Source organism: Coregonus clupeaformis, unplaced genomic scaffold, assembly GCF_020615455.1.
Source record: "Coregonus clupeaformis isolate EN_2021a unplaced genomic scaffold, ASM2061545v1 scaf1013, whole genome shotgun sequence".
NCBI lineage: Eukaryota > Metazoa > Chordata > Actinopteri > Salmoniformes > Salmonidae > Coregonus > Coregonus clupeaformis.
In genome coordinates, this window is record NW_025534467.1 from 100,721 (window position 1) to 128,019 (window position 27,299).

At 46.1% G+C, this 27,299-nt stretch overlaps 1 protein-coding gene across 1 annotated transcript in view; it reads right to left on the reverse strand.

Moving 5' to 3' along the window:
* Nucleotides 1–8,852: 8,852 nt before the first annotated feature.
* LOC121568888 (tumor necrosis factor receptor superfamily member 16) overlaps nucleotides 8,853–27,299 on the reverse strand; it is a 54,401-nt gene continuing 35,954 nt past the window's right edge. Inside the window, exons 4-6 of the mRNA XM_041879358.2 lie at nucleotides 18,736–18,976; nucleotides 17,286–17,479; nucleotides 8,853–9,590 (exon numbers count right to left, since the gene is read on the reverse strand). Of these exons, the coding sequence (XP_041735292.2) occupies nucleotides 9,544–9,590; nucleotides 17,286–17,479; nucleotides 18,736–18,976 (482 nt within the window). The 3' untranslated portion in view covers nucleotides 8,853–9,543. The remainder of the gene's footprint in view (nucleotides 9,591–17,285; nucleotides 17,480–18,735; nucleotides 18,977–27,299) is intronic.

Sequence of the window (27,299 nt, forward strand, 5' to 3'; positions counted from 1 at the left end):
TCAGGCCCCTGCCTGAGTTCCAGCTTGAGGGGCTTGCTTCACCCTGTCCTGAGACTTCCTGCATTGGGACACCACCCACGTCCATAGGTTGTTGATGCATGGCTGGAACTCTGATGGATGACTCAGGGTGCTCTGTGTGGTGGGGCTCAGAAGTTTATCTACTCTACAGTCTGTTGGTGTGTCTTCAGAGCACTAACTGTAATTTACTGCAAGACAGCAAAGGTGACTGGAGTTGGAGAGTTAAAGTGTGCAGTCAGTCCTTTATTCTATCAGAGCTACTTTTTGAAATGTTGAATCTGTTTTCTTTCCATGTCTCAGTGCATCCTTCCTTTTTCTGTTTGATCACAGATGTAAAACAATATCCTACAGATGAAGGATCTTTATTTGAGTCAGTTTGATACGGCAGGAAAATAATCCTGCAGCAACAGGACATGTGAATTATTATGTTATTATTATTTCTAGGGGTTGATACATTTTTCGTTAGGGCAAATCAAGTCCGAATTTACTAACTTTAGAAGCCTTTTAAAAACTTGAATACTCTACAAGTTTGCATTTCCTGCTGTGCAGGAAAATTCTCAACAACAAAAGAGTGATCAAATTAAGATCCTACATCTGTACTTTTATTTTAGTTTGGGAGCTGTCTTCTTGATTACTGTGCATTGGCAACCGTTTATAAACGTTTGACAGAGGGTCTCAGCTGGAAAATACAGACCTTTTTCAGGGCAACGTGTTGCTGTGCCAACATGTTAATAATAATAATATGCCATTTAGCAGACGCTTTTATCCAAAGCGACTTACAGTCATGCGTGCATACATTTTTGTGTATGGGTGGTCCCAGGGATCGAACCCACTACCTTGGCGTTACAAGCACCGTGCTCTACCAGCTGAGCTACAGAGGACCACAGTGAAATCAGTGTTGTTTGTATGGCTTTTCCTGAACAATATAATCCACTGTGGTTTCAGCACGACTTTGTACTGGCATAGTAATTATCTATAGGATGTGAGGGTTCTATTAGCTGTCTTTTAAAAATGCTATGATTAAATATATTCTGGTCTTTTTGGTTGCCACAAAAGACTGCTCAGAATGATAGGTAATGAGTTTTTAGTCTTCATATAAATAAAGTAACAATGGCGAACTCCAACTAACCCTTTAAATATTTTAGGAATGCCATTGAATTAAATCTCAGAAAAACACATTTAGCATTTGCATCACATCACTTCCTGGCAGACACATTTAAAAAATAATAAAGAAAATGCTTTTTTCATTTTCTTTTCTTATCCATTGATGTTTTGGACAGTAGCCCACTTCCCTGGTTGGTTGCTGGCGCCACATTTTTAAGTGGGTAATGCTGCAGTTGTTTGTTTGTCTGTTTTCTGGTTTAAAAAGTCCACATTTTTAATCAGACAGCTGGCTTGATTGGTGAAATGAAGAAAATGAAGTGAGACTTCATTATTCATAATGTCATCTAGGGATTGGCGGTGGGGTGGTGGGGCGTCACGGTAACCCCTATGGGCAGTCTCCCATTTACTCCTGTTATAAGTGATGATTTCCCCTTGATAGGGTTTATTCAGAGATGAGCGGAGAGAGAAATGGAGAAGAACTGCTGCTGCCAAATGACAGGCGTGCTTTATTGTCTCAGTGTAATGGACTTCGCACAAACACATGCAGGCAATAATGCATTATCATTAAAGTGACTCCCTAGCTCATTACGGTACGGTACGGTGTGGTGCGGGCGGAGCAGCTTGCCTCCTCCTCCTCACTGTCACAGGGACAGCCATGCAGGCAGCCTGAGTCAGAGGCAGGGAGACGTGGAGACGTGCCCTGGGTACCCAGCATTCTCAGGCTCTCCCTTGGGGGACGTGTGTGGGATCCATAGCAACCCTGCTTTCTTCTGATTCTCTGTCAGATATCCCCGTCTCACTGACTCAATGACTCATTCATTCACAAACACAAGCGCACACGTATACACACACACACACACACACACACCACCACACCCTATTACCTGCGTATATAGACTGTATTCCAAACATGCAAAAAACGTGTCCCTTGCATAAGCAACTGCATGCACTCACATGCTACACACATAGGGGGCCCACATACCCACCATATGCACGTAGGAGATGCTTGGTGTTCAGACGGCATAGAGCCAAATGCATCTGAGCCCTGCAGCAATCCTACAGAGAAAAACAAACTCATGGTATATTGTTGGTGACAGCGATAGAGGGTTTGAATGATGGGACAAAGTATGGAGAAAAAGTCAATTGTTACACTCTTTGAAACCAAGCTTCTCCTGAAGTGGGATTCTGTTTGGCCCACAGCCCTTGTTGCGTTAGGAGTTTGGAAGGATAGGTATGCTGCTTCCCCAGTTTCTCAGGTTCATGTAACTGATACCAACAATGCTATGCAGGATTTGGCTTGTTTTAATGGTGGAATATCATTTTACCCCGTTCCATTCACCTTGGTATTATCAGGAAGGTCTGAGTGTTTTTCATCTGTACCTGGTCAGACTCCAGACTATGGTGTTGTATGCCTTCCTATCTGGAAAATCAGTGTCTGTTTAGTGTGTGTGTGTGTGTGTGTGTGTATGTGTGTGTGTGTGTGCGTGTGCGTGTGTGTGGTTAATAAACACTTGAATCCACTGGGACAACAGGAAGAGACAATTACCAGGAAATAAATCCTATCTTGTCTTATCAACAAAGTAGCGATTGAAGAGAACTCCCAGAGACTCAGGTGTCACAGCAGAGATGAATGCAGACAATGTGTTGTGTCTGATCCTTTCTGCTTGTATCACATGACTGTAAAAGCTCTGTTGACTATCAACAAACAGGTGTCTGTGTTTAGCACCCGACCACAACGGTTTGTTAAGGGATGAGACATCAGTCCGATACAGGTATGTAAATTACAGACAAATTATCGTATTGGAGTGAAATCATCCCAATGTCTGCAGACCGTGTGAAGCTTAGCCAGACCAAAACTCAGCCGTTGGATACTGTGATTAGTTGCTGCTCAAGGCGACTGTCACAGATAGACAGGCGGGATGGTGCTGTCATTGTGGTCAATGGTTAACACAATGGGAACGCAATCACATAATGAGGAAACAGTGACAGGGTAATTGCCTCATTTGTGTGTGTGTTTGTGTGTTTGTGTGTGTGCGTGTGTGTGTGTGTGCATGTGTGTGTGTGTGCGCGTGTGTGTATGCGTACATGGCTGCATGTGTGTGTGTGGCCTCATTTCCAGACTTTTGTATGAGTGAAAGTGTTGTAGGGTCGGGGAGGGAGTACAATGTGTGTTGCAATGCTGTAGGTTGGGAATTACTTTTAAGTGTTCAACAGTATCACTAGTACTGTGGCATTGGAAACAGATAATTGGATATAGATGAGTAAGGGTTTGTGTGAGTTGGTGGGTTGAGAGGGCAGGGGACAAGACACTTACAGGGTCGAGGGCTCACAGCTGGGATCCATCCCAGGGAGGGGCATGTCTCCCTCTCCCTCTTCCTCTACCTCTCTCTCCATCTCCCCCTCTCCCCTCCCTCCCAACCTCCCTCCCTCCCTCCCTCTCTCATAAGGCGGAGTGACAGACAGGGTGGCCCCTCTCCACCTGTGTGGGAGGATGGAGGAGTGGAGGATGGGTGGGGCTTTTTGATTTACTCATGTGTTAATTGCTGTGGTGCGGCAGATAGTTTCCTCATGGGCGTTCTAACACCACGTTCTAACATCAGTTTCAACTAGCCCATAGAGTAGAGGAGAGGGAACAGACATGTTGGATGATGCTCTGTAGCCTATTACAGTCAGCTTCCCACAAAGATCACTACAGAGACTTGTAAACAAACACCTGAGAAAACCCAGTAAAACCCAGCAGCATGAACAGAAACAGAGCGATTTGTTCATGTTCTCAGTACAGTAATAGTCCTACACCTCCCAATCTATAGTTTATGTTCAGAGAGGGATGAAAGGCTATAGGGTGGCTCTGCAGATGTCTTTGGGTTGACTGTGTGTGCCCACGGCATTATGGGAGGGTTTTTCTGTGTATGTGAATCACTTTCTCGCATGCATGCCTTGTTCTAGGTCTACGCCTGTGTTGTCTTCGTTCAGGCAATATGATGCATTCATCAATCACCTTGACCTTATTCTGAACTGCTTCCAACAGGCAAAGTCTCTGCTTACCAGAGTCTATAGAGACAACAATGTGTGGCAAGAGTTCTGATTCAACATGGTCAGTGGATGAGATGAAGGAGAAAGTACACCAAGTCAGAGTTTTTGTAACATTCAGGTTAGCAGGGGTGAATGTACAATTCATTTCTTCCTGGTACGCGACCTCCTATATTTTTATGGGCCTAATCATAGAATTACATATAGAATCACTATTAATTCAATAGGATCTTTGTGGACCTAGATGTAAAAACTTGTCATTTAACTTTTAAAATTGTATTACGTTTTATTGTGGCATAAACACAACCAGTCATGATGTTTTCATCTAATTGTCAAACAGTCACTTCAAAGGGCTCCTTTACTAGGCTACCCACACATGTTCATCCACTCCCAACATATTTCCAGCCTCCAAACAGTGGTGAATGGAAAGAGATCTGTTTCACAGAACACCACCAAGTTTAATGAGGTTAGACTTATGAAGGTCAGTGTGTGCATATGCTTTATACAGTAAGCATAATCCATGACATCATCCACATTGAATGTAATCGCCTCAATCAAATTTCTGAACGCTTTTTCCCCGCATCTCCACATACATCCATTTTATTGCATGGTTGTTCTTTTTTTCTCTTCAACGATGTTCCTTTCTTCGCAATTTTAGCTGACTCATGCTCTTGATTAATGTTCAGGTAGGAAAAAAATACATTTCAGCATTTGATTAGCGCCTCCATTTGAGGGTCCCGGCTAATCAAATTAAGCTATGTAGTTTATCTAGCTCCCATCTGGTTTGCTGGTTTGGGATTCAACTGTACGTTCTGATGATTCAGCGATCATCACACTACGTCATATCTGTATTCTCTGCTCTGTGTGTGTGTGTGTGTGTGTGTGTGTGTGTGTGTGTGTATGTGTGCGTGTGAACCATATCTACCAGACATCTCCATGTTATTGAATGCTTACCTGGTGATAAGAGAATAGAGAACTAGACTCCAACAGTAAAATGGACCCTCACATATGGTCCTGTTTTTAACTGTGGTTTGGCTGAGGTCACATGCTCTATACTTTGTGGTTTTAAGATTTTATTTTCATTAGCTTGAGGCCTTTTTCAGAAATACTTTGGGGTAATTTTAAAGGGGAACCTTTTGGGTATTTTCATACAGAAAGCCAAAACTGTCAATGGGACACAAACCCAAGGAGATTATTCCCGTAACTGTTGTTAAAATATCAGTTATAGATAAGGGTCGAGGAGTTTGTACTGGGTGTTGTCCAATATTGTTATAATCAAGCATTTCCCGTGAGAAATAGTCGACTACCAGTGATAAACATCGACAATCTTAGATGTTTTAAGCGAAGAAGCGTATTTCAGTGTATGGTGTCCGCTATGTTTCTTTCCCAAGCAACAATGAATTCACAGTAGGGAATGAGAATCCCTTAGCTGACAATGAATTCACAGTAGGGAATGAGAATCCCTTAGCTGACAATGAATTCACAGTAGGGAATGAGAATCCCTTAGCTGACTTGCTACAGTATCAACATTCAGTATTGAGGACAAATGACTTGACAAAGGTGCAATTACATTTACAATTACAAATAACTCATTTGTTTGCTTTTTTCAATTGTATAGTGTATTTATATATTGTTACAACTCTAAGAAATTCACATTTACACAATGCATTTTACATTAGTAAGTAAGTACAGGTAACATTCAGCTTTTGGGGGGACAGGGTCTGACATTTCTGTGGGGATTTTATATATCTTGGATATTACCATAGAGAATCACAGTGAATCCTCCACATACATGACATGTCTGTCCACAACCTCTGGACAAACTGAACATGTAAAAACATACTGGTCATGCTCATCACATATTGCCACTTTTGCACTGTAGATAGAGTATATTGTGGTCGGTAAAATAGGACCACAGCAGATGGCATGTACGTAGATGATGCTATATGGATTTCAACGACATTAGCAGTATGTTTTAACCTATTGCCTATACTTCCTGAAACCTTCATTAACACTCAAATGATCAAACAAAACACAGATCATACAACAAGTGAGAATAAAAACAGAACAAGAACAACAACAGAAAGTCTTCTGAACATAACTCAAAGACACCTGACTCCGTACACAGGCACTTGTATAGCACAGTCTTTGAGTGTGCATATTACATCTAATAAGTGCTAAAACAAGAAACCGTTTACAAAAAAATACTGATTTCAAAAAATATAATAATATTAATAACAAAAACATTGAAAGGGGAAATAAACTTTAGCATTGAATGTTTTGCATATTTATGTCTGTAACGTTATTCAGCTTTACATTCTTATATTATCTCCCTTCACTCTACCAGTGTCCCCTGCTATGGAGGAACAGTACAGATTGAGTCATACTGTAGATTCTATATTGACACCTCTATTCACCTGTGGGACAGCACAGTGTTAGATTGAGCTCGTGGGGCCGCCAGCCACAGTGAAAGGTTTAGTTATTCACCAGTCGTTGTTGACAGTCAGTGGTATTATGCCACTCTGTTGGTCCACTGAGTCCTACTGCACTTCCATTGTGGAGCAATATGAATCACACTGCTGTCAATAATATTGTGTGAAATATGTGTGTGTGAAGCCACTGGATATGGCACAAGCAGAGAGAGGCCTCCAGGCGGGAATATAGTGTGGATTTGTTGGTCTGTTTTCTATTCAGTGATATGGAACACATTCAAAGCCCCAAAACTCACTACACTGAGCGGGTCTGCCCTACTGTATCTTTGCTACGCCAGATTCTCTCTCTCTCTCTGTCTCTCTCTCTCTCTCTCTCTCTCTCTCTCTCTCTCTCTCTCTCTCTCTCTCTCTCTCTCTCTCTCTCTCTCTCTCTCTCTCTCTCTCTCTGTCTCTCTCTCTCTCTCTCTCTCTCTCTCTCTCTCTCTCTCTCACAAAAGTGTCTCTACTAATATCTCTACTTCGCTATCGACCTACATCTAAATTCAAGCATCAAACCACACCAAAGGGACCCTGAGTAATCACATGTCCCTGGGAATCAAACCTGGACTTCAAAGCAGTACAGTTACAGTAAGCGTAGCTACATTGCCAACATCTAATACCTACTGCGTGTTCAGTATGCTGTGTGCCAATAGAGATACATACAAAAGGGATCAAAGGCAACATATACATACAGTTTATCATAAGAGAGAGTGTGGCGGGGGGAGTATAAGTGCTTCAGATCACCATGGTGATACAGTAAAATGTCACTGCTCTCTCAGACAGATCAGAGGTGGGTAATGGTAATGTCACGTTGTTGCCACTTTAAAAGCGTTCTGTATGTCTCTGTGCAGTCCAGAACAGAGGGCTCCAGATGAGAGCCAGCTGACTGAGTGAAGCTAAATGAACCCTGTAGCTCAGTTGGTAGAGCATGGCGCTTGCAACGCCAGGGTTGTGGGTCCGTTTCCCACGGGGGGCCAGTATGAAAAATGTATGCACTCACTAACTGTAAGTCGCTCTGGATAAGAGCGTCTGCTAAATGACTAAAATGTAAAATGTAATTATACCTGCCTGTCAGAAATGTCTCCTCAATGGCCCTCCCATACCACCACCATACCATACCGCAGCAGACACTGTTTGTTTACCAAAATCACCATATCTCCTATCTCCCTTTCTAACTGACCACAGACATAGACATTTCTAAGGTGAACAGGGACTGAGACGTTTGTGTTGTTGTTATACTGTTGCCCCTGATTTTGGTAAACAAACAGTGCAAATCAACATCCGGTAGAAAACAACGCTACGGCAGACGGCAAAAGCGGCAAGTCCTGTCTACCGTGACCTCAACAGCATTTACCGTCGTGCTCTCATTGAAAATAATAATAATAATATGCCATTTAGCAGACGCTTTTATCCAAAGCGACTTACAGTCATGTGCGCATAAATTTTTACGTATGGGTGGTCGCGGGGATCGAACCCACTACCCTGGCGTTACAAGCGCCATGCTCTACCAATTGAGCTACAGAGGACCACAAAACCTTACATTTACATTTTACAGACACTCTTATCCAGTGAATGCATACATTTTTTTTTTTATACTGGCCCCCCCGTGGGAATCGAACCCACAACCCTGCCAACTGAGCTACATCCTTGCCAGCCATTCCCTCCCCTACCCTGGACGACGCTGGGAAAATTGTGCGCCGCCACATGGGTCTCCCGGTAATGGCCAGCTACGACAGAGCCTGGATTCAAACCAGGATCACTAGTGGCACAGCTAGCACTTCGATGCAGTGCCTTAGACCACTGCGCCACTCGGGAGATGACATCCAGACGCCGTCTACCTCGTACCATCTAAATGCAGCATAACAGTTCCCCCACTGAGTTGTGTTGAATAGATAACAGTGGGATACTATCAGACAGGATCCCATGGAGGATTATAACAGGCTGCTGCTGCTGAGGTCTGAGAAGAGTGTCTGGAGGTGTGACTGAGGCACTGAGAGACTACTGTAGGATTAGCCCTGAGAACACACTAGGATAGGACAGGTATAGATGGAGGGATGGAAAGAGGGACATATACGTACACGCTGGGAGAGAGAGAGAGAGAGAGAGAGAGAGAGAGAGAGAGAGAGAGAGAGGGGGAGGGGGAGGGGGGCGGGGGAGAGGGAGAGAGAGAGAGAGAGAGAGAGAGAGAGAGAGAGAGAGAGAGAGAGAGAGAGAGAGAGAGAGAGAGAGAGAGAGAGAGAGAGAGAGAGAGAGAGAGAGAGAGAGAGAGTACAGACAAGGGGAGAGAGGGGACAGAGACTTTATCTACCTCTGAGGCACAAACATTTGATGATGTGAGTGAGTAGGGGGAATCGGGGGGTGGATGAATAATAATTTGAGCAAATGGTCAAAGGAAGTTGGCAGTGAACTTATGGGGACACAGGATAAAACTCCTTCATGGGATAACATACTAACAAACATTTCATAATGATCGGTCAACACCAGCTGACAGAAAAGACACAGAGATCAGGATATCTAACACAGTGATGCTTTTTGGATTATGGGTGGTAGTGATTTTGCAACTTTAGTGACTTGAGGCGGAGGGTTGGTGTTAGGGTTGGTATTGGCGGAGAGGTTTAGTGTTCAAAGACACACTGGCAGAGTTGGGTTCTGTGTAGAGATACAGGGTCAGGCTCTGATGCTCCAGTCTGTCCAATAAGGGTCCATACTGAAACAAGAGGCCAATCAGAAATCGGTGGCCACACGTGGTGAAAAGGGCCGATAATGTCGACAACGTCCTTGTTGTATCCAAGAAGCCCACTCAGTCTGTACTCTTATACTGTATGTCCGTTCCCACATCCAGGTTTCCATGGCAACCCCACTGCCCCCTCTCCTCCTTCTCCTCCTCTTCCTCCTTCCTGTCAGTGGCTTCTCTTCTTCCTCAGACCTGGGGGGGAGGTGAGTCAGGCCCCCCATCCACCCTCACCACTGACAGAGAGAGAGAAAGAGAGGGGGGGAGAGTGAAAGAAAGAAACAGAGAGACAGAGAGAGAGAAACATGTTAAAAACATATATGGTCAGTGGTCTATGATGCTGTGTCCAATCTGACACACTCTGACACACTCTGCCTTGTGAGGTCACACACTCATCAACCCCTCCAACTGTTTCACTGAACTCATTACTACAGGGAGTGAGGAAGAGGGACAAATGTCCCCTTTTCCCACAAGCCTTCAACCTGTTGTCAATTGAGGGGTGCCATGGAAACGCTTCCGGAATTCAGAGGCGTTTTTTAGAGGAGCTCCGAGTTCACTGGTTGTTTTCTTGTCTTGATCAATGCACCCCTGTGCCAGCCAGAATGTACAAGAGAGCTCTAATTCTAAAGGTTCACAAGAAGGGATTTTTTGTATCAACCACGCTATGACATCATCGGGCCTGTTTAAGTGTATGTGGTGAACACAGACGAAGGCTGCTACAGACGATCTTCTCTCATTCTACACACATTAGATTCTTTTTTCTCTGCCTCTCCTTTAGCTCTCGTTATTTGTGTTGATTCTCTCCAGAGCACGTCATGCAGTCTGTAAATTGTTCTCCTTCCTGTTTAGGCAGCCATCCTACGGGCATCACAGACACTGCAGAGAGACACTGAGCAGTCTTGCTGAATGCATCATTCTGTCTTTTCATGATAGCAGCAAAATACTTGTGCTCCTCTTCAGGATCTCCTCTTTGAATGGTTCATGCAGCCCTCCCTAGATTGCAAATGTAAACCTACTGAGTCAGTTGGTGGCTTCATTGATAAAGATTGCAGACACAGCAATTCTAATGGTTGCTTTAAATGGGAACCACTGCTCCACACATTCCAATTCTAAGGTATTAACCAGTCTTTATCAGATCAAATTCTACTGGGCATCTTCAGAATAGTCCAAGTCATTGGAAAGCACAAACACAGTTGATCTTCCATTAGTAAGTTCAGCCGATGCTGATTTGATTTCAGCCCACTCCGAAGCTTTAAAGATAGCTGATTAAGACTGAGATTGAGATTGGTAGGGAATAGGCAATCAACTGCTCTCCTCTTAAAGGCAGGAATGGAATACAGGAGACATGCTGATTACCTTCTGTTGCCCCAGGGTTATTTGACCAGCCCTGACCAGCCCTAACCAGACCCCTGTCAATCAGCTGGCAGTTATGTCATGGCCTCTGGCACCTTGAGGTGTCTCACATTCCTCCTCACATTCAATTACCCTCTCTGTGATGTGATGTTGCTTAAACAGGGACTGTGATTTGTGGTTGTCTTACCTACCTTAGTTGAATGCACTGACTGTAAGTCGCTGTCGATAAGAGCGTCAGCTGAATTACCAAAGTGTACATGTAAAATGTAAATGTGACCTGGCCCTGGCTTCGCTGTCTTTTAGAACAGAGTCAATACAGACGCTGTTATTATATTCTACTCAATATAGAGATCATCACTACATTACGTTACATTTATTCATGATTAATGCCAATAATGGATTAGCATTTATATAGCTCTTTTCATTTAGTCTCAAAGTGTTTTGGACAATGCATTACGTCAGTATTTCTCCTAATCTGAAGCTCTTGCTGTCTACCTCATCCCCATCCCAGGACTGCCTCTACAACAGAAATGGCTTTACTCCCTACTACACTAGCTACTTTACTACAACACTAGAATTGTACTCTACTAGCTACTCTACTACCCCACTAGCTACTCTCTTACCCACTAGCTACACTCCTACCCCACTAGCTACTCTCTTACTGCACTAGTAACTCCCCTACCCCACTAGCTACTCTCATACCTTACTAGCTACTCTCCTACCCTACTAGCTACTCTCCTACCCCACTAGCTACTCTCCTACCCCTCTAGCTATTCTCCTACCCCTCTAGCTACTCTCCTACCCTACTAGCTACTCTCCTACCCTACTTGCTACTCTCCTACCCCACTAGCTACTCTCCTACCCCACTAGCTACTCTCCTACCCCTCTAGCTACTCTCCTACCCTACTAGCTACTCTCCTACCCTACTTGCTACTCTCCTACCCCACTAGCTACTCTCCTACCCTACTAGCTACTCTCCTACCCTACTTGCTACTCTCCTACCCCTCTAGCTACTCTCCTACCCTACTAGCTACTCTCCTACACTACTTGCTACTCTCCTACCACACTAGCTACTCTCCTACCCCTCTAGCTACACTCATACTTCAATTGCTACTCTCTTACTGCACTAGCTACTCTCCTACCCCACTAGCTACTCTCCCACCCCACTAACTAATCTCCTACCCCTCTAGCTACTCTCCTACCCCACTAGCTACTCTCCTACCCAATAGCTACTCTCCTACTATACTAGCTACTCTCCTACCCCACTAGCTATCTCCTACCCCACTAGCTACTATCCTACCCCACTAGCTACTATCCTACCCCACTAGCTACTCTCCTACCCTACTTGCTACTCTCCTACCCCACTAGCTACTCTCCTACCCCACTAGCTACTCTCCTACCCCTCTAGCTACTCTCCTACCCTACTAGCTACTCTCCTACCCTACTTGCTACTCTCCTACCCCACTAGCTACTCTCCTACCCTACTAGCTACTCTCCTACCCTACTTGCTACTCTCCTACCCCTCTAGCTACTCTCCTACCCTACTAGCTACTCTCCTACCCTACTTGCTACTCTCCTACCACACTAGCTACTCTCCTACCCCTCTAGCTACACTCATACTTCAATTGCTACTCTCTTACTGCACTAGCTACTCTCCTACCCCACTAGCTACTCTCCCACCCCACTAACTAATCTCCTACCCCTCTAGCTACTCTCCTACCCCACTAGCTACTCTCCTACCCAATAGCTACTCTCCTACTATACTAGCTACTCTCCTACCCCACTAGCTATCTCCTACTCCACTAGCTACTGTGATGTCACGAGAGGCTGTGTCCTGGAGGGACGTTACATCCCCCTGAGGTGGCTGCAAACCCAGACAGCTATGGCTCCATCTGCTGGTATGGTCGGGAACTCCACCCCTCTATGGCCAATCTTCCCACGCAGCTGAAACAAATGAGGAGCTGATGAGCTGAAGGTTTGGGAAGGGAAGAGACACACTGGGGGAGTGTGTGGGGGGTGAAGAGACACAGTCTCCAACCTGGGCTCTCTGGAGGACAAGAGTGCTGCACGTCCACTTCCATGAGGAATATAAGGATTTGGAGATACTTACCTTTGGGAAATACTCACCTTTGGATATATGCACCTGTGGAAATACGTGTGGGACATTTGGAAGGACGTTTTGCTGGGTTGGCCACTAGCTGCAACGTGGAATACAGTAAGACTGGGGAAAAGTTATTTGAGCGAGGGAGAGTTATGATTTTGGATGTGGAAGAGACATCCCTGAACTGTTAACCCTTAAAGAGCCACCAGAGAACAGAATTGTGTTATACTTTCGTTAGTTTCCCAAGACCTTTAATAAAATCCTTGTTTTGGTTGAACCTGGTCTCCTTGCACTACTTGAGCAATCCCGCTGAAAGCTGTGTAGCCTCTCGTGACATCACACTACTATCCTACCCCACTTGCTACTCTCCTACCCCACTAGCTACTCTCCTACCCCACTAGCTACTCTCCTACCCCACTAGCTACTCTCCTACCCCACTTGCTACTCTCCTACCCCACTAGCTACTCTCCTACCCCACTAGCTACTCTCCTATTACACTAGCTACTATCCTACCCCACTTGCTACTCTCCTACTATACTAGCTACTCTCCTACCCCACTAGCTATCTCCTACCCCACTAGCTACTATCCTACCCCACTTGCTACTCTCCTACCCCACTAGCTACTCTCCTACCCCACTAGCTACTCTCCTACCCCACTAGCTACTCTCCTACCCCACTTGCTACTCTCCTACCCCACTAGCTACTATCCTACCCCACTAGCTACTCTCCTACCCCACTAGCTACTATCCTACCCCACTAGCTACTCTCCTACCCCACTAGCTACTATCCTACCCCTCTAGCTACTCTCCTACCCTACTAGCTACTCTCCTACCCTACTTGCTACTCTCCTACCCCACTAGCTACTCTCCTACCCTACTAGCTACTCTCCTACCCTACTTGCTACTCTCCTACCCCTCTAGCTACTCTCCTACCCTACTAGCTACTCTCCTACCCTACTTGCTACTCTCCTACCACACTAGCTACTCTCCTACCCCTCTAGCTACACTCATACTTCAATTGCTACTCTCTTACTGCACTAGCTACTCTCCTACCCCACTAGCTACTCTCCCACCCCACTAACTAATCTCCTACCCCTCTAGCTACTCTCCTACCCCACTAGCTACTCTCCCTACCCAATAGCTACTCTCCTACTATACTAGCTACTCTCCTACCCCACTAGCTATCTCCTACCCCACTAGCTACTATCCTACCCCACTAGCTACTATCCTACCCCACTAGCTACTCTCCTACCCTACTTGCTACTCTCCTACCCCACTAGCTACTCTCCTACCCCACTAGCTACTCTCCTACCCCTCTAGCTACTCTCCTACCCTACTAGCTACTCTCCTACCCTACTTGCTACTCTCCTACCCCACTAGCTACTCTCCCTACCCTACTAGCTACTCTCCTACCCTACTTGCTACTCTCCTACCCCCTCTAGCTACTCTCCTACCCTACTAGCTACTCTCCTACCCTACTTGCTACTCTCCTACCACACTAGCTACTCTCCTACCCCTCTAGCTACACTCATACTTCAATTGCTACTCTCTTACTGCACTAGCTACTCTCCTACCCCACTAGCTACTCTCCCACCCCACTAACTAATCTCCTACCCCTCTAGCTACTCTCCTACCCCACTAGCTACTCTCCTACCCAATAGCTACTCTCCTACTATACTAGCTACTCTCCTACCCCACTAGCTATCTCCTACCCCACTAGCTACTATCCTACCCCACTTGCTACTCTCCTACCCCACTAGCTACTCTCCTACCCCACTAGCTACTCTCCTACCCCACTAGCTACTCTCCTACCCCACTTGCTACTCTCCTACCCCACTAGCTACTCTCCTACCCCACTAGCTACTCTCCTATTACACTAGCTACTATCCTACCCCACTTGCTACTCTCCTACTATACTAGCTACTCTCCTACCCCACTAGCTATCTCTTACCCCACTAGCTACTATCCTACCCCACTTGCTACTCTCCTACCCCACTAGCTACTCTCCTACCCCACTAGCTACTCTCCTACCCCACTAGCTACTCTCCTACCCCACTTGCTACTCTCCTACCCCACTAGCTACTATCCTACCCCACTAGCTACTCTCCTACCCCACTAGCTACTATCCTACCCCACTAGCTACTCTCCTACCCCACTAGCTACTCTCCTACCCCACTAGCTACTCTCCTACCCCACTAGCTACTCTCCTATTACACTAGCGCTGTACTACACTAGCTTTAGCCCACTGCCCCTCTAACCCGCGACGAGCAGACTTTGATTGACAGTTTCTGTGACTACCGTTCAGGTAGAGAATGGGATCAGATTAAGGACAGAGGCATGGTGATGGAGACGAGTGAGAGGTTTGAGTCCCATTTAAATTTTAAACACCACTCTCCCTCTGCCCCTTGAGGAAGGAATACTCCAGCGTAAAGGGGGAAGGGGCCTCAGAGGGAAAAGACAGATTGCTTTTTAAAAGATCACCAGATTGCACTGGAGAGTAGAGAAGACTTATTATTGATGTTTGTAAGTCTTTTGAGAGGTCTTACCCCAAGGCAGTGACTCACACAATGACCCGGGGAGTCCTTTTGAGCTTGTCAATCAAAGCACAGGGCATATTTGATAGATTTTCATATTTCACTTGAAATCTTAATTGACTTGTTTTGACTGAGTATGACACCGTCTACAAAGACTGCTATGGGCTTTTCAGTCATACTGTATGTGTAAAATATGGTTCATTTGAAAAGGAAACCCTTATGATTTTATGGATTTATTGTACATATTCTCACCCCCTTGGGTGTTTTATATTTTAACAAGTCCCATTAGCAGTGGAGGAGACGCACAACCCACAGCATGCTGTGTGCAGTACTGTATTTTAATGGCTTCAGCGCAGAAGACAGCGCTAACGCTAATTAGCAGACATTAAACACTGTTGCTGGATCAGATTTAAACAGGCAGGGGGATCGGGCCTGGCCTCCATCACACAACACCTGCTAATGAGCCAATCACACAAAGAGACTAAGGTTAAAGGGGCGGGCATCTACTCAATGACCCAATCACATGCTAATCCTCAGGGAAAGATGCCCCCTTTTCTCCATTGTGCTGAGGCTTTGCATTTCTGAGTGGGAGAACATGAATAGAATTCCCACAACACAAAATAAAACGATAGCAGCATTTCCCAGGTTTCCCAGGCATCACATGGGCATGGGTATGCATTTAGGTTGTGGGTAAGATCCAAAACAGCAGAGGTCCAGGGTCAGATCAGGTGACTTTATAATTGTCTTCTGAACTACCTCATAACTACTTCATAACTTCTTCAGTTATGTATTCATGACTGTTTAGAGAGAGATGCTGAGTCACTGGATGTGTAGGGCCCTTAGGCTCTGGCTCAGCACTTAGGAGGTTGGAAAAACAAACTCTTCACTCTGTAGTTGGTCTCCTCTCTTCCTTCTGATGACAAAGCTCTCTCTATCACTCCTCTGAGTGGACAGAAACTGTGCCACGCCACTGAGACTCCAGAGAGAGAGAGAGATAAAGAAAAAGAGAGAGAGAAAGGGAGGAAGAAAGAGTAGATATCTAGAGAGACACAGAAAGAGAGAGATAAGTTGAAAGAGATAAAGAGAGGGAGAGAGGAGTAAGTAGAGCATGGTTCTCCTCAGTATAAGAGGACTGACTGTGTCTGTGCCACCGATTTTTGAATTGAAGGAAGGTAGACCGCTCCAGGCTCTATAGAGAGACCACTTCACATTCCTGAAGCTCTTGCTTTTGTTTTAACTTTCTTGTTCCGTTTAAAAGGTTGCTCTCCTCCTTCACAACCATTCATCATGTATTTCCCACAATGCTTTCCTCCTGCTTATTGAGGGTCTTTGTTCTGGATGGCAGTGGTGTTGTCTCCAACCGAATACTGGACCACCCTGTCCACTCTCTCTCTCTCTCTCTCTCTCTCTCTCTCTCTCTCTCTCTCTCTCTCTCTCTCTCTCTCTCTCTCTCTCTCTCTCTCTCTCTCTCTCTCTCTCTCTCTCTCTCTCTCTCTCTCTCTCTCTCTGTGTCTATATATATATATCGAAGGCCGGGTCACATAGGCAGAGGCAGAGGGGTATACATTGGTAGAACACAGATATCAGATGTAAATTGTGTAGACTACTCATCCTTCCCTCCTTCATAACCTCCCATGTTAAGACTTCTTTGGTGACATTTACAAAGTCGTATCTCTAAGTATGTATTCACAACGGGATAATAACTGAGACTCGCTAGGTACAATAATACAATATTTATCCTAAATTCACTTTGTTACCACTTTCATCGCTCACTTCTGTACTGGAACCATCTATCCATCTGTATATGCCTAGTCCAGCTAGCATGGAATGTCATGACAGACCCAACATATGAACACACAGACATACAGACTTCCATTACAGCATCTAGCTAAGTGTACAGTGTGTGTTGTAAGGTAACAGTGTTACAGTGTTATGAGAGCTCACCTATATGTTCCTGTCTGTGTGTCTGTGTCTGGACCTGGGCCTGGGCTGCATGCTGCTGCTCCTGCAGACTCTGACTGTCCACTGAGATGCCGCTGTCGCTGTGCAGCTTCTCCCCCTCCGGCGTCACCGTCTGATTGGCTGCTGTGGCTTGGCGGTTGTTAGCCGGCTGTTTGTTCTGCTTGCAGCTGTTCCACCTGGGAAGGTGTGACCGGAGAAGAAGTGAGTCATGCATGTAACACTGTGTTCACAGCAGTGGTTTAATTGGTGTGATGCAAGTGATGGACATTTTGGGATTGGGATCGTCATCAGGACACGTGGCAGGGACGAGGAGTGAAAAGTCATCGAACATCTCTGAATGTATTCCAGTAAACATAAAGAAGCACAAGGGAAACAAGCCTTCTGGCTTTATAGTGGTTTTATCCTCAATCATTTTTAATGTAATGTTGTCTCTGGCTGGAGCAGCCTTCTAGTTGTAATGATCAAATCTAATCAATCAGTCAATCAAAGCCTTTTAACAGACAGTGTTGTACCTGTCTATACAGTGGAAGGAGACAGATACTAAAGTAGCCCCGTAACTGTTTGTGTTGACAAAGTAGCCACTCAGATTTCAACTGGACTGCACTTTACAATCGATGCTGGATGTGATGATGAGCTTGTTTACTAGCTACATGGTGTGTTTGAATCGCTGTGTGTGTGTGTGTGTGTGTGTGTGTGTGTGTGTGTGTGTGTGTGTGTGTGTGTGTGTGTGTGTATGTGTTTGTGTGCACATGCGTGTGTGTGTGTGTCTCTGTGCGTAATTTCTAATGTTTGATGTGTGACTGACCTCTGTCAATCATTATGCTCTGAGTGTGTGACCTTTGAAATGCATTATGGTGTGTTGGAGTGTATGTGTGTGTGTGTAATCATGTGGTGTAACTGGGTCAATGTCTCGCCATTCCACAGCAGGCCTGAATATTTCACCATACAGTCCCTCTCTATCTGCCTCCCTGCCTTTCTTTAGCCATGGGCTACATCACTCAAACACCACCCTGCCTGTCTGTTCCCCTCCCTGACTATTCAACCTCTCTGTCCTAGTTCATTCCCTCTCTCTCCCTCCTCCAGCCTGAGCCCACTGAAAGAGAAAAGTGCTGTATTATCCTCCCTGCTTTGTCTCTGGTCCTATCTGTGTGATAGCTGCTTCTACCTGTGTGATAGCTGCTTCTATCTGTGTGATATCTGATCCTATCTATATGATAGCTGCTTCTATCTGAATGATATCTGCTTCTATCTGCATGAAAGCTGCTTCTATCTGCATGATATCTGCTTCTATCTGAATGATATATGCTTCTATCTGCATGAAAGCTGCTTTTATCTGCATGATATCTGCTTCTATCTGCATGATATCTGCTTCTATCTGTGCTCATATCCTATCTCCCTGCTTTGTCTCTGGTCCCATTCCATGACCCCTCACCTTTTGAAGACGATGAAGGCCACCAGCCCCACCACCACAGCAGCCAGGATGGAGCAGTAGATGGGGATGAGGTTCTCGTTGAAGCCCTGTCCGATGAAGCGAGGGTAGCTGGGCTGGGCCGTGGTGGTCTCTCCCCCCGGGGAGGGGCTGCTGGAGCTGTCTGGTGGGAGGCTGTCTGTGAAGGTGGGGGAAGACAGGTCCAGGGGAAAGGTGGGAGACGTGTAGGACGGGAGGAGAGGATCTGAGGAGAGGGAAAAGGAGAGATTGCTATTATATAAGACAGGAAGAGGTCATTTTCATATGAGGTCATCATTTCACGGTAAGAATTCTTTATTTCAAAACTCACACACTTAACCAGAAGTAATAATAGCCAGTTTAGGAATACATTATCATTGGCTAAGCAACCTACATCAAAGTCTTCTTGGAACCAGCACATTGTACTGTAGTTAGCACACCGGTATATCAAAAAGGGAATTTACATGGGGACCAGGGAAATAAAAACTAAATATATATGTTTCCATTATGAAAAAATACTATTTAATAAACTATAACGGTATGCATCCTTCTTCAAGTAGTTCTGAGCCTGGGTTTAGTCACCACGATGTCCCTAAGCAGATGTTTGAGTGCTATCTGGAATGCTTCTAGAGGAGGAGGAGGAGGTGGGAGGCAAACTGTCACTCACCCACATAATAACCCAAGCCCAGCAGCATTTCATGACTCTCTCACCAGGTATACATCCTAAATGGCACCCTATTCCCTACATAGTTATTTGACCAGAACTCATAGGGCCATTTGGGACGCAGCCCAAGTCCTTCTCTAAATGGGAGCGTGACTGTGATCTCTGTACATAACATGACACACACCATGTGGAGTACACGCAGTACAAAGTCAGGGGCTTTAGGGGGTCAGTGTGTTCAGCTTAGCCTCTGGTGCTGCAGGCCAGGCCTGGGAGGGCAGCAGTAGGAACTCTCTCTCTCTCTCTCTCTCTCTCTCTCTCTCTCTCTCTCTCTCTCTCTCTCTCTCTCTCTCTCTCTCTCTCTCTCTGCTACTGGAGGGGTCTGGTATTCATCAGGCCTAACTCACTAATTATTTTATAAATTGTCCCATTTCCTCTCTCTCTCTGTTTCTCTGTAAATTGCATTAATGATCAACTGCTATTTTCCAGTGTGCCAGCGACACCATTCACCATGCCTGCCCAGAGGCCTTCTGGCTTCTGCTTCCCCTAGCAACGTACATACAGTACAGGGAAACTCAGTCATGTTCTTTGTAGTAGTTACCCTGTTATCTGCTGTGTCATGCACTCCTACTGTGTGTGTTGTGGAATAAAACTGTTATGCTTCAAGTATTAGATGTAGCTACAGTATGTCTGCCAGTATCCATACCCTCAGGGGAGAATGGTGAAGATGGGCCTTGTCTCTCTCTGTGGTGGGAAGCAATGCCAGGTGGTGTGTAAATGAAGAAGTAATCCCCAACAGAACAGAACCCCATGCAGGCTTCCTCAGCCCTCAAATAACGTGATTTTCCTGTGTTTTCTATACACTCGCTGGCCAGTTTATTAGGTACACCCATCTAGTACCGGGTCAGACCTACAAGTAGGAAACATCTCACAGGGATGTTGGTCCATGCTGACACGATGGCATCACACAGTTGCTGCAGATTGGTCGGTGTCAGGTAGGATGGGTCCATGGACTCATGCTGCTTAAGCCAAATTGTCGGCCTAGGTGATGTTTTTCCACTCCTCAGTTGTCCAGTGTTGGTGATCGGCACACTGGAGCCCCTTCTTCTTGTTTTTAGCTGATAGGTGTGGAACCCTGTTTGGTCGTCTGCTTCAGTAGCCCATCCGTGACAAGGATTGACGAGTTGTGCATTCCAAGATTCCGTTCTGCACACCACTGTTGTACTGCACCGTTATTTGTCTGTTTGTGGCCCGCCTGTTACCTTGCACGATTCTTGCCATTCTCCTTCGTCCTCGCTCATCAACAAGCTATTTTCGCCCACAGGACTGCCGCTGACTGGATTTTTATGTTTGTCGCACCATTCTCGGAAAACCATAGACACTGTCTTGCGTGAAAAACCCAGGAGGGTGACCATTTCTGAGATACTGGATCCGGCGTGCCTGGCACCAACGATCATACCACACTCAAAGTCTCTTAGGTCATTCATTTTGCCCATTCTAACATTCAATTGAACAGGAACTGAATGCCTCGATGCCTGTCTGCCTGCTTTATATAGCAAGCCACGGCCAAGTGACTCACTGTCTGTAGGAGCGATCCATTTTTGTGAACGTGGTGGTGTACCTAATAAACTGACCAGTGAGTGTATATTTCCACACTATGGTTGGTATAATACTGTGAAATTGTGACAATTATGATAATGCCCTTTTAGTGGAGAGCTGTTTGAAAAGACTGCCTGAAATTTCTGCCTGTTTTCTTTTGGTTAGACCAATAAGAAAGTTCCAAACCACTCCAATAACAGCTAGTTTTTAGTTTTCCCCTCCCCACTCAGACCACTGCCAGACAGTCCTAGCAAAAACCTTGCTTGAGAAATTGCTCTTTGCTAAGAAGCTATTTTTCTTTCTTTTTGACCATTTTAATTCAAAACAATCACAGTAAAGTACTTAATTGTTACCCAGAAATGATTTGATATTGAGATAAAAATGGCTGCATTGGACCTTTAAGAACATAGTGAAGTATGAAATGGCAGTTATGGTCAGTGATGTGGTCTCTTGACAGTTTGACACAAAGGAAAGCAGTGGACCATCACAATAATAACGAACCGTCGAAATTCAGCACTTCTTTTTATTACTGACAAGACCGTTTTTCAGTTTTTTTCTCCACATTGATTTAATGCATATTTATTTACACTCCCCAGGGACACTGATGGGAGTCTTAGGGTAAATGTGTTAAATTCTGCAGCTTGGCGATGACAGGGCATTCCTTAGCCCGTAGGGAGGGATAGGTTTACTGAAACTGTAGAGAATACCGTTCCACACTGGACACTTCCTGCACACAGCCACGTCACACCAAGACACAAAAATAAAACTCAATCTATTTAAAGGCATGGTATCGATTTGAGGGAATTATTTTAGGCCAAGGTCAGGTCACAAGTGTGTGGCCAGTGGGAATGATAGTCACGTTTGCAGTCTGTCAGTCCCAGTGTAGGTGTATCAGAACAAGCTTGACCTTTCAGGATGCACGCTTCTCCTTCCATCTCTATTCACTGATCAGTTGCAGTCGATTTAGCATTATGGTGATAAAACAAGAGGATCCCAAATATGAGATTTCCACAATCACATAACATTCCCCTCTTCCACTTTTTCCACTGTGTCACGATCGTTATAAGAAGCGGTCCAAGGCGCAGCGTGATAGGCGTACATACTTTATTTAGTGTACTCACACGAACCAAAACGAAACGTGAAGTCCTAGGTCATACAACAAACCAAACGGAACAAGATCCCACAAAATAACAGTGCCAAACAGGCTGCCTAAGTATGGTCCCCAATCAGAGACAACAAGCTACAGCTGCCTCTGATTGGGAACCACCCTGGCCAACATAGATATACACGAACTAGAACACAAACCTAGAAAACAATGAAACCTACACACCCTGGCTCAACATATAAGAGTCCCCAGAGCCAGGGCGTGACAGTACCCCCCCCCCAAAGGCGCGGACTGCGACCGCGCCAACCAAACACAAGAGGGTAGGGGCCGGGTGGGCATTCCACCTCGGAGGCGGATCCGGCTCCGGGCGTGACCACCCCTCTCTCTCTACCCCCCCCGTAGCGCCCCTGGTCTGGTCTGGCCCCGCTGGCCGGAGCTGGACTGGACACCGGTGGAGCGGATTGCTCTGGCTCCGGTGTGGAGCAGCTGACCGGTGGAACAGGCACGGACCGTGCCGGACTGACGACGCGCACCACTGGCTTGGTGCGGGGAGCAGGAACGGGCCGGACCGGGCTGGCGACGCGCACCACTGGCTTGGTGCGGGGAGCAGGAACGGGCCGGACCGGGCTGATGACGCGCACCACTGGCTTGGTGCGGGGTGCAGGAACGGGCCGGACCGGGCTGACGACGCGCATCACTGGCTTGGTGCAGGGAGCAGGAACGGGCCAGACCGGGCTGGCGACGCGCACCACTGGTTTGGTGCGAGGGACAGGAACAGGCCGGACCGGGCTGGCGACGCGCACCACTGGCTTGGTGCGGGGAGCAGGAACGGGCCGGACCGGGCTGACGACGCGCACCACTGGCTTGGTGCGGGGAGCAGGAACAGGCCGGACCGGGCTGACGACGCGCACCACTGGCTTGGTGCGGGGAGCAGGAACAGGCCGGACCGGGCTGACGACGCGCACCACTGGCTTGGTGCGGGAGCAGGAACAGGCCGGACCGGGCTGGCGACGCGCACCACAGGCTTGGTGCGGGGAGCAGGAACAGGCCGGACCGGGCTGGCGACGCGCACCACTGGCTTGGTGCGGGGAGCAGGAACAGGCCGGACCGGGCTGGCGACGCGCACCACAGGCTTGGTGCGGGGAGCAGGAACAGGCCGGACCGGGCTGGCGACGCGCACCACTGGCTTGGTGCGGGGAGCAGGAACGGGCCGGACCGGGCTGGCGACGCGCACCACTGGCTTGGTGCGGGGAGCAGGAACGGGCCTGACCGTACTGGGAACACACACCACTGGCCTTGTGCGGGAATCAGGAACAGGCCGGACCGGACTGGTGACACACACCACTTGCTTGGTGCGAGGAGCGGGACTGGGTTTCCTCATAAACCTCCGCTCCCTCTGCTGCCTAACCAGTTCCTCTCGCCGTGCCTCCACACTCTCCTTCTCCCTCGTGACCAGTGGCCCCCGTAACCTAGTGGCCTCCTCTGCTAACCGGCTGAACCGCTCTATCGCGGCCTCCTGCTGCCTCGTCGTCCACGGCGTGAGCCCCCCCCTAAAAATGTTTTGGGCTTGTCTCTCCCCCGTGAACATGGCCTCCATGGCTCTCGCCAGACTCTCACTCTTCTCCTCCCAAGTCCATCCTCTCTCCTCTTCACACTGCTTGATCCAGTCGTGGTGGGATCTTCTGTCACGATCGTTATAAGAAGCGGACCAAGGCGCAGCGTGATAGGCGTACATACTTTATTTAGTGTACTCACACGAACCAAAACAACAAAACGAAACGTGAAGTCCTAGGTCATACAACAAACCAAACGGAACAAGATCCCACAAAATAACAGTGCCAAACAGGCTGCCTAAGTATGGTCCCCAATCAGAGATAACAAGCTATAGCTGCCTCTGATTGGGAACCACCCTGGCCAACATAGATATACACGAACTAGAACACAAACCTAGAAAACTAAACAATGAAACCTACACACCCTGGCTCAACATATAAGAGTCCCCAGAGCCAGGGCGTGACACACTGTATGAGTCATACAGTACACGCAGCGACTACGTCAGCCATATAATTCTACAATGACCACACACACACACACACCATTTATTCACACCTTTGGAGACGGCGTGTGTGAGTTATGATAGCCATGTCCATTTCATCCGGTACCCTACGGATGGCTCTCTGTGGTGACTGCAGTGAGTCAGAGTGACTCAACACTCACTGAAACCAACACAAACTTTATCTTTCCCTCCTTCTAGTTGTCTCTCTTTCTTTCTATATTCTTCTGAACCCCTCGTCCTCTCTCTCTTTCGCCCCCTTTTCTTTCTCTTTCTCTCTCCTTCTCTCTCATATCTCATGCTTACCTGCATGTATGCATCAGCCTTGTGCTGATCTAGAAAGTAAGGCAGTTAACCTGCGGCTCCAGTGCCTGTCTCGGTCGGCTAAGAGTGTTACCCAAAGGCGGCCGTGGTTTAACTGTTTTGTTTCAGCTTCAATGGATTTTATACGTCTCTGAAACAAATAAAAATTCCCTGAGCTTTTATGAGCCCAGGTCCATGAATAACTGTTTATTAGGGGGAGTGGAGGAAGAGAGAGAAATGCTATTTTATTTTATTTTATTTGGCATTTTAGGTTTTTGTTGTAAAGTTAACCCTATACAGTGCCTTCAGAAAGCATTCATACCCGTTAACTTATTCCATATTTTGTTGTTACAGCCTGAATTCAAAATGGATTAAATCAATTTTTTCCTCACCCATCTACACACAATATGACATAATGACAAAGTGAACACATATTTTTCGAATTTTGTGCAGATTAATTGAAAATGAAATACAGAAATAAATAATTTACATAAGTATTCACACCCCTGAGTCAATACTTTGTAAAAGCACATTTGGCAGCAATTACAGCTATGAGTCTTTCTGGGTAAGTCTCTAAGAGCATTCCACACCTGGATTGTGCAACATTTGCCCATTATTATTTTCAAAATTCTTCCAAGCTCTGTCAAATTGGTTGTTGATCATTACTAGACAACCATTTTCAGTAGATTTAAGTCAGAACTGTAACTAGGCCACTCAGGAACATTCACTGTCTTTTTGGTAAGCAACTCCAGTGTAAATGTGGCCTTGTGTTTTAGTTTGTTGTCCTGCTGAAAGGTAATTTCATCTCCTAATGTCTGGTGGAAAGCAGACTGAACCAGGTTTTCCTCAAGGATTTTGCCTGTGCTTAGCTCCATTCCATTTATTTTTTATCCTGAAAAACTCCCCAGTCCTTAATGATTACAAACATACCCATAACATGATGCAGCCACCACTATCCTTGAAAATATGGAGAGTGGTACAGGTGTTGTATTGGATCTGCCACAAACATAAAATGTTGTATTCAGGACAAAAGTGAATTGCTGTATTCTGTACAGGCTTCCTTCTTTTCACTCCGTCAATTAGGTTAGAATTGTGAAGTAACTACAATGTTGTTGATTCATCCTCAGTTTTCTCCTATCATCGCCATTAAACTGTTTTAAAGACACCATTGGCCTCATGATGAAATCCCTGGCAACTGAGTTAGGAAGGATGCCTGTATCTTTGTAGTGACTGGGTGTCTTGATACACCATCTAAAGTGTAATTAATAACTTCACCATGCTCAAAGGGATATTCTTTATTTTTACCCATCTACCAATAGGTGCCCATCTTTGTGAGACATTGGAAAACCTTCCTGGTCTTTGTGGTTGAATCTGTGTTTGAAATTCACTGCTCGACTGTGGGACCATACATATAGAGTGGGGGAAAAAAGTATTTAGTCAGCCACCAATTGTGCAAGTTCTCCCACTTAAAAAGATGAGAGAGGCCTGTAATTTTCATCATAGGTACACGTCAACTATGACAGACAAATTGAGGGAAAAAAATCCAGAAAATCACATTGTAGGATTTGTAATGAATTTATTTGCAAATTATGGTGGAAAATAAGTATTTGGTCACCTACAAACAAGCAAGATTTCTGGCTCTCACAGACCTGTAACTTCTTCTTTAAGAGGCTCCTCTGTCCTCCACTCGTTACCTGTATTAATGGCACCTGTTTGAACTTGTTATCAGTATAAAAGACACCTGTCCACAACCTCAAACAGTCACACTCCAAACTCCACTATGGCCAATACCAAAGAGCTGTCAAAGGACACCAGAAACAAAATTGTAGACCTGCACCAGGCTGGGAAGACTGAATCTGCAATAGGTAAGCAGCTTGGTTTGAAGAAATCAACTGTGGGAGCAATTATTAGGAAATGGAAGACATACAAGACCACTGATAATCTCCCTCGATCTGAGGCTCCACGCAAGATCTCACCCCGCGGGGTCAAAATGATCACAAGAACGGTGAGCAAAAATCCCAGAACCACACGGGGGGACCTAGTGAATGACCTGCAGAGAGCTGGGACCAAAGTAACAAAGCATACCATCGGTAACACACTACGGCAAAATCCTGCAGTGCCAGACGTGTCCCCCTGCTTAAGCCAGTACATGTCCAGGCCCGTCTGAAGTTTGCTAGAGTGCATTTGGATGATCCAGAAGAGGATTGGGAGAATGTCATATGGTCAGATGAAACCAAAATAGAACTTTTTGGTAAAAACTCAACTCGTCGTGTTTGGAGGACAAAGAATACTGAGTTGTATCCAAAGAACACCATACCTACTGTGAAGCATGGGGGTGGAAACATCATGCTTTGGGGCTGTTTTTCTACAAAGGGACCAGGACGACTGATCCGTGTAAAGGAAAGAATGAATGGGGCCATGTATCGTGAGATTTTGAGTGAAAACCTCCTTCCATCAGCAAGGGCATTGAAGATGAAACGTGGCTGGGTCTTTCAGCATGACAATGATCCCAAACACACCGCCCGGGCAACGAAGGAGTGGCTTCGTAAGAAGCATTTCAAGGTCCTGGAGTGGCCTAGCCAGTCTCCAGATCTCAACCCCCATAGAAAATCTTTGGAGGGAGTTGAAAGTCCGTGTTGCCCAGCGACAGCCCCAAAACATCACTGCTCTAGAGGAGATCTGCATGGAGGAATGGGCCAAAATACCAGCAACAGTGTGTGAAAACCTTGTGAAGACTTACAGAAAACGTTTGACCTGTGTCATTGCCAACAAAGGGTATATAACAAAGTATTGAGAAACTTTTGTTATTGACCAAATACTTATTTTCC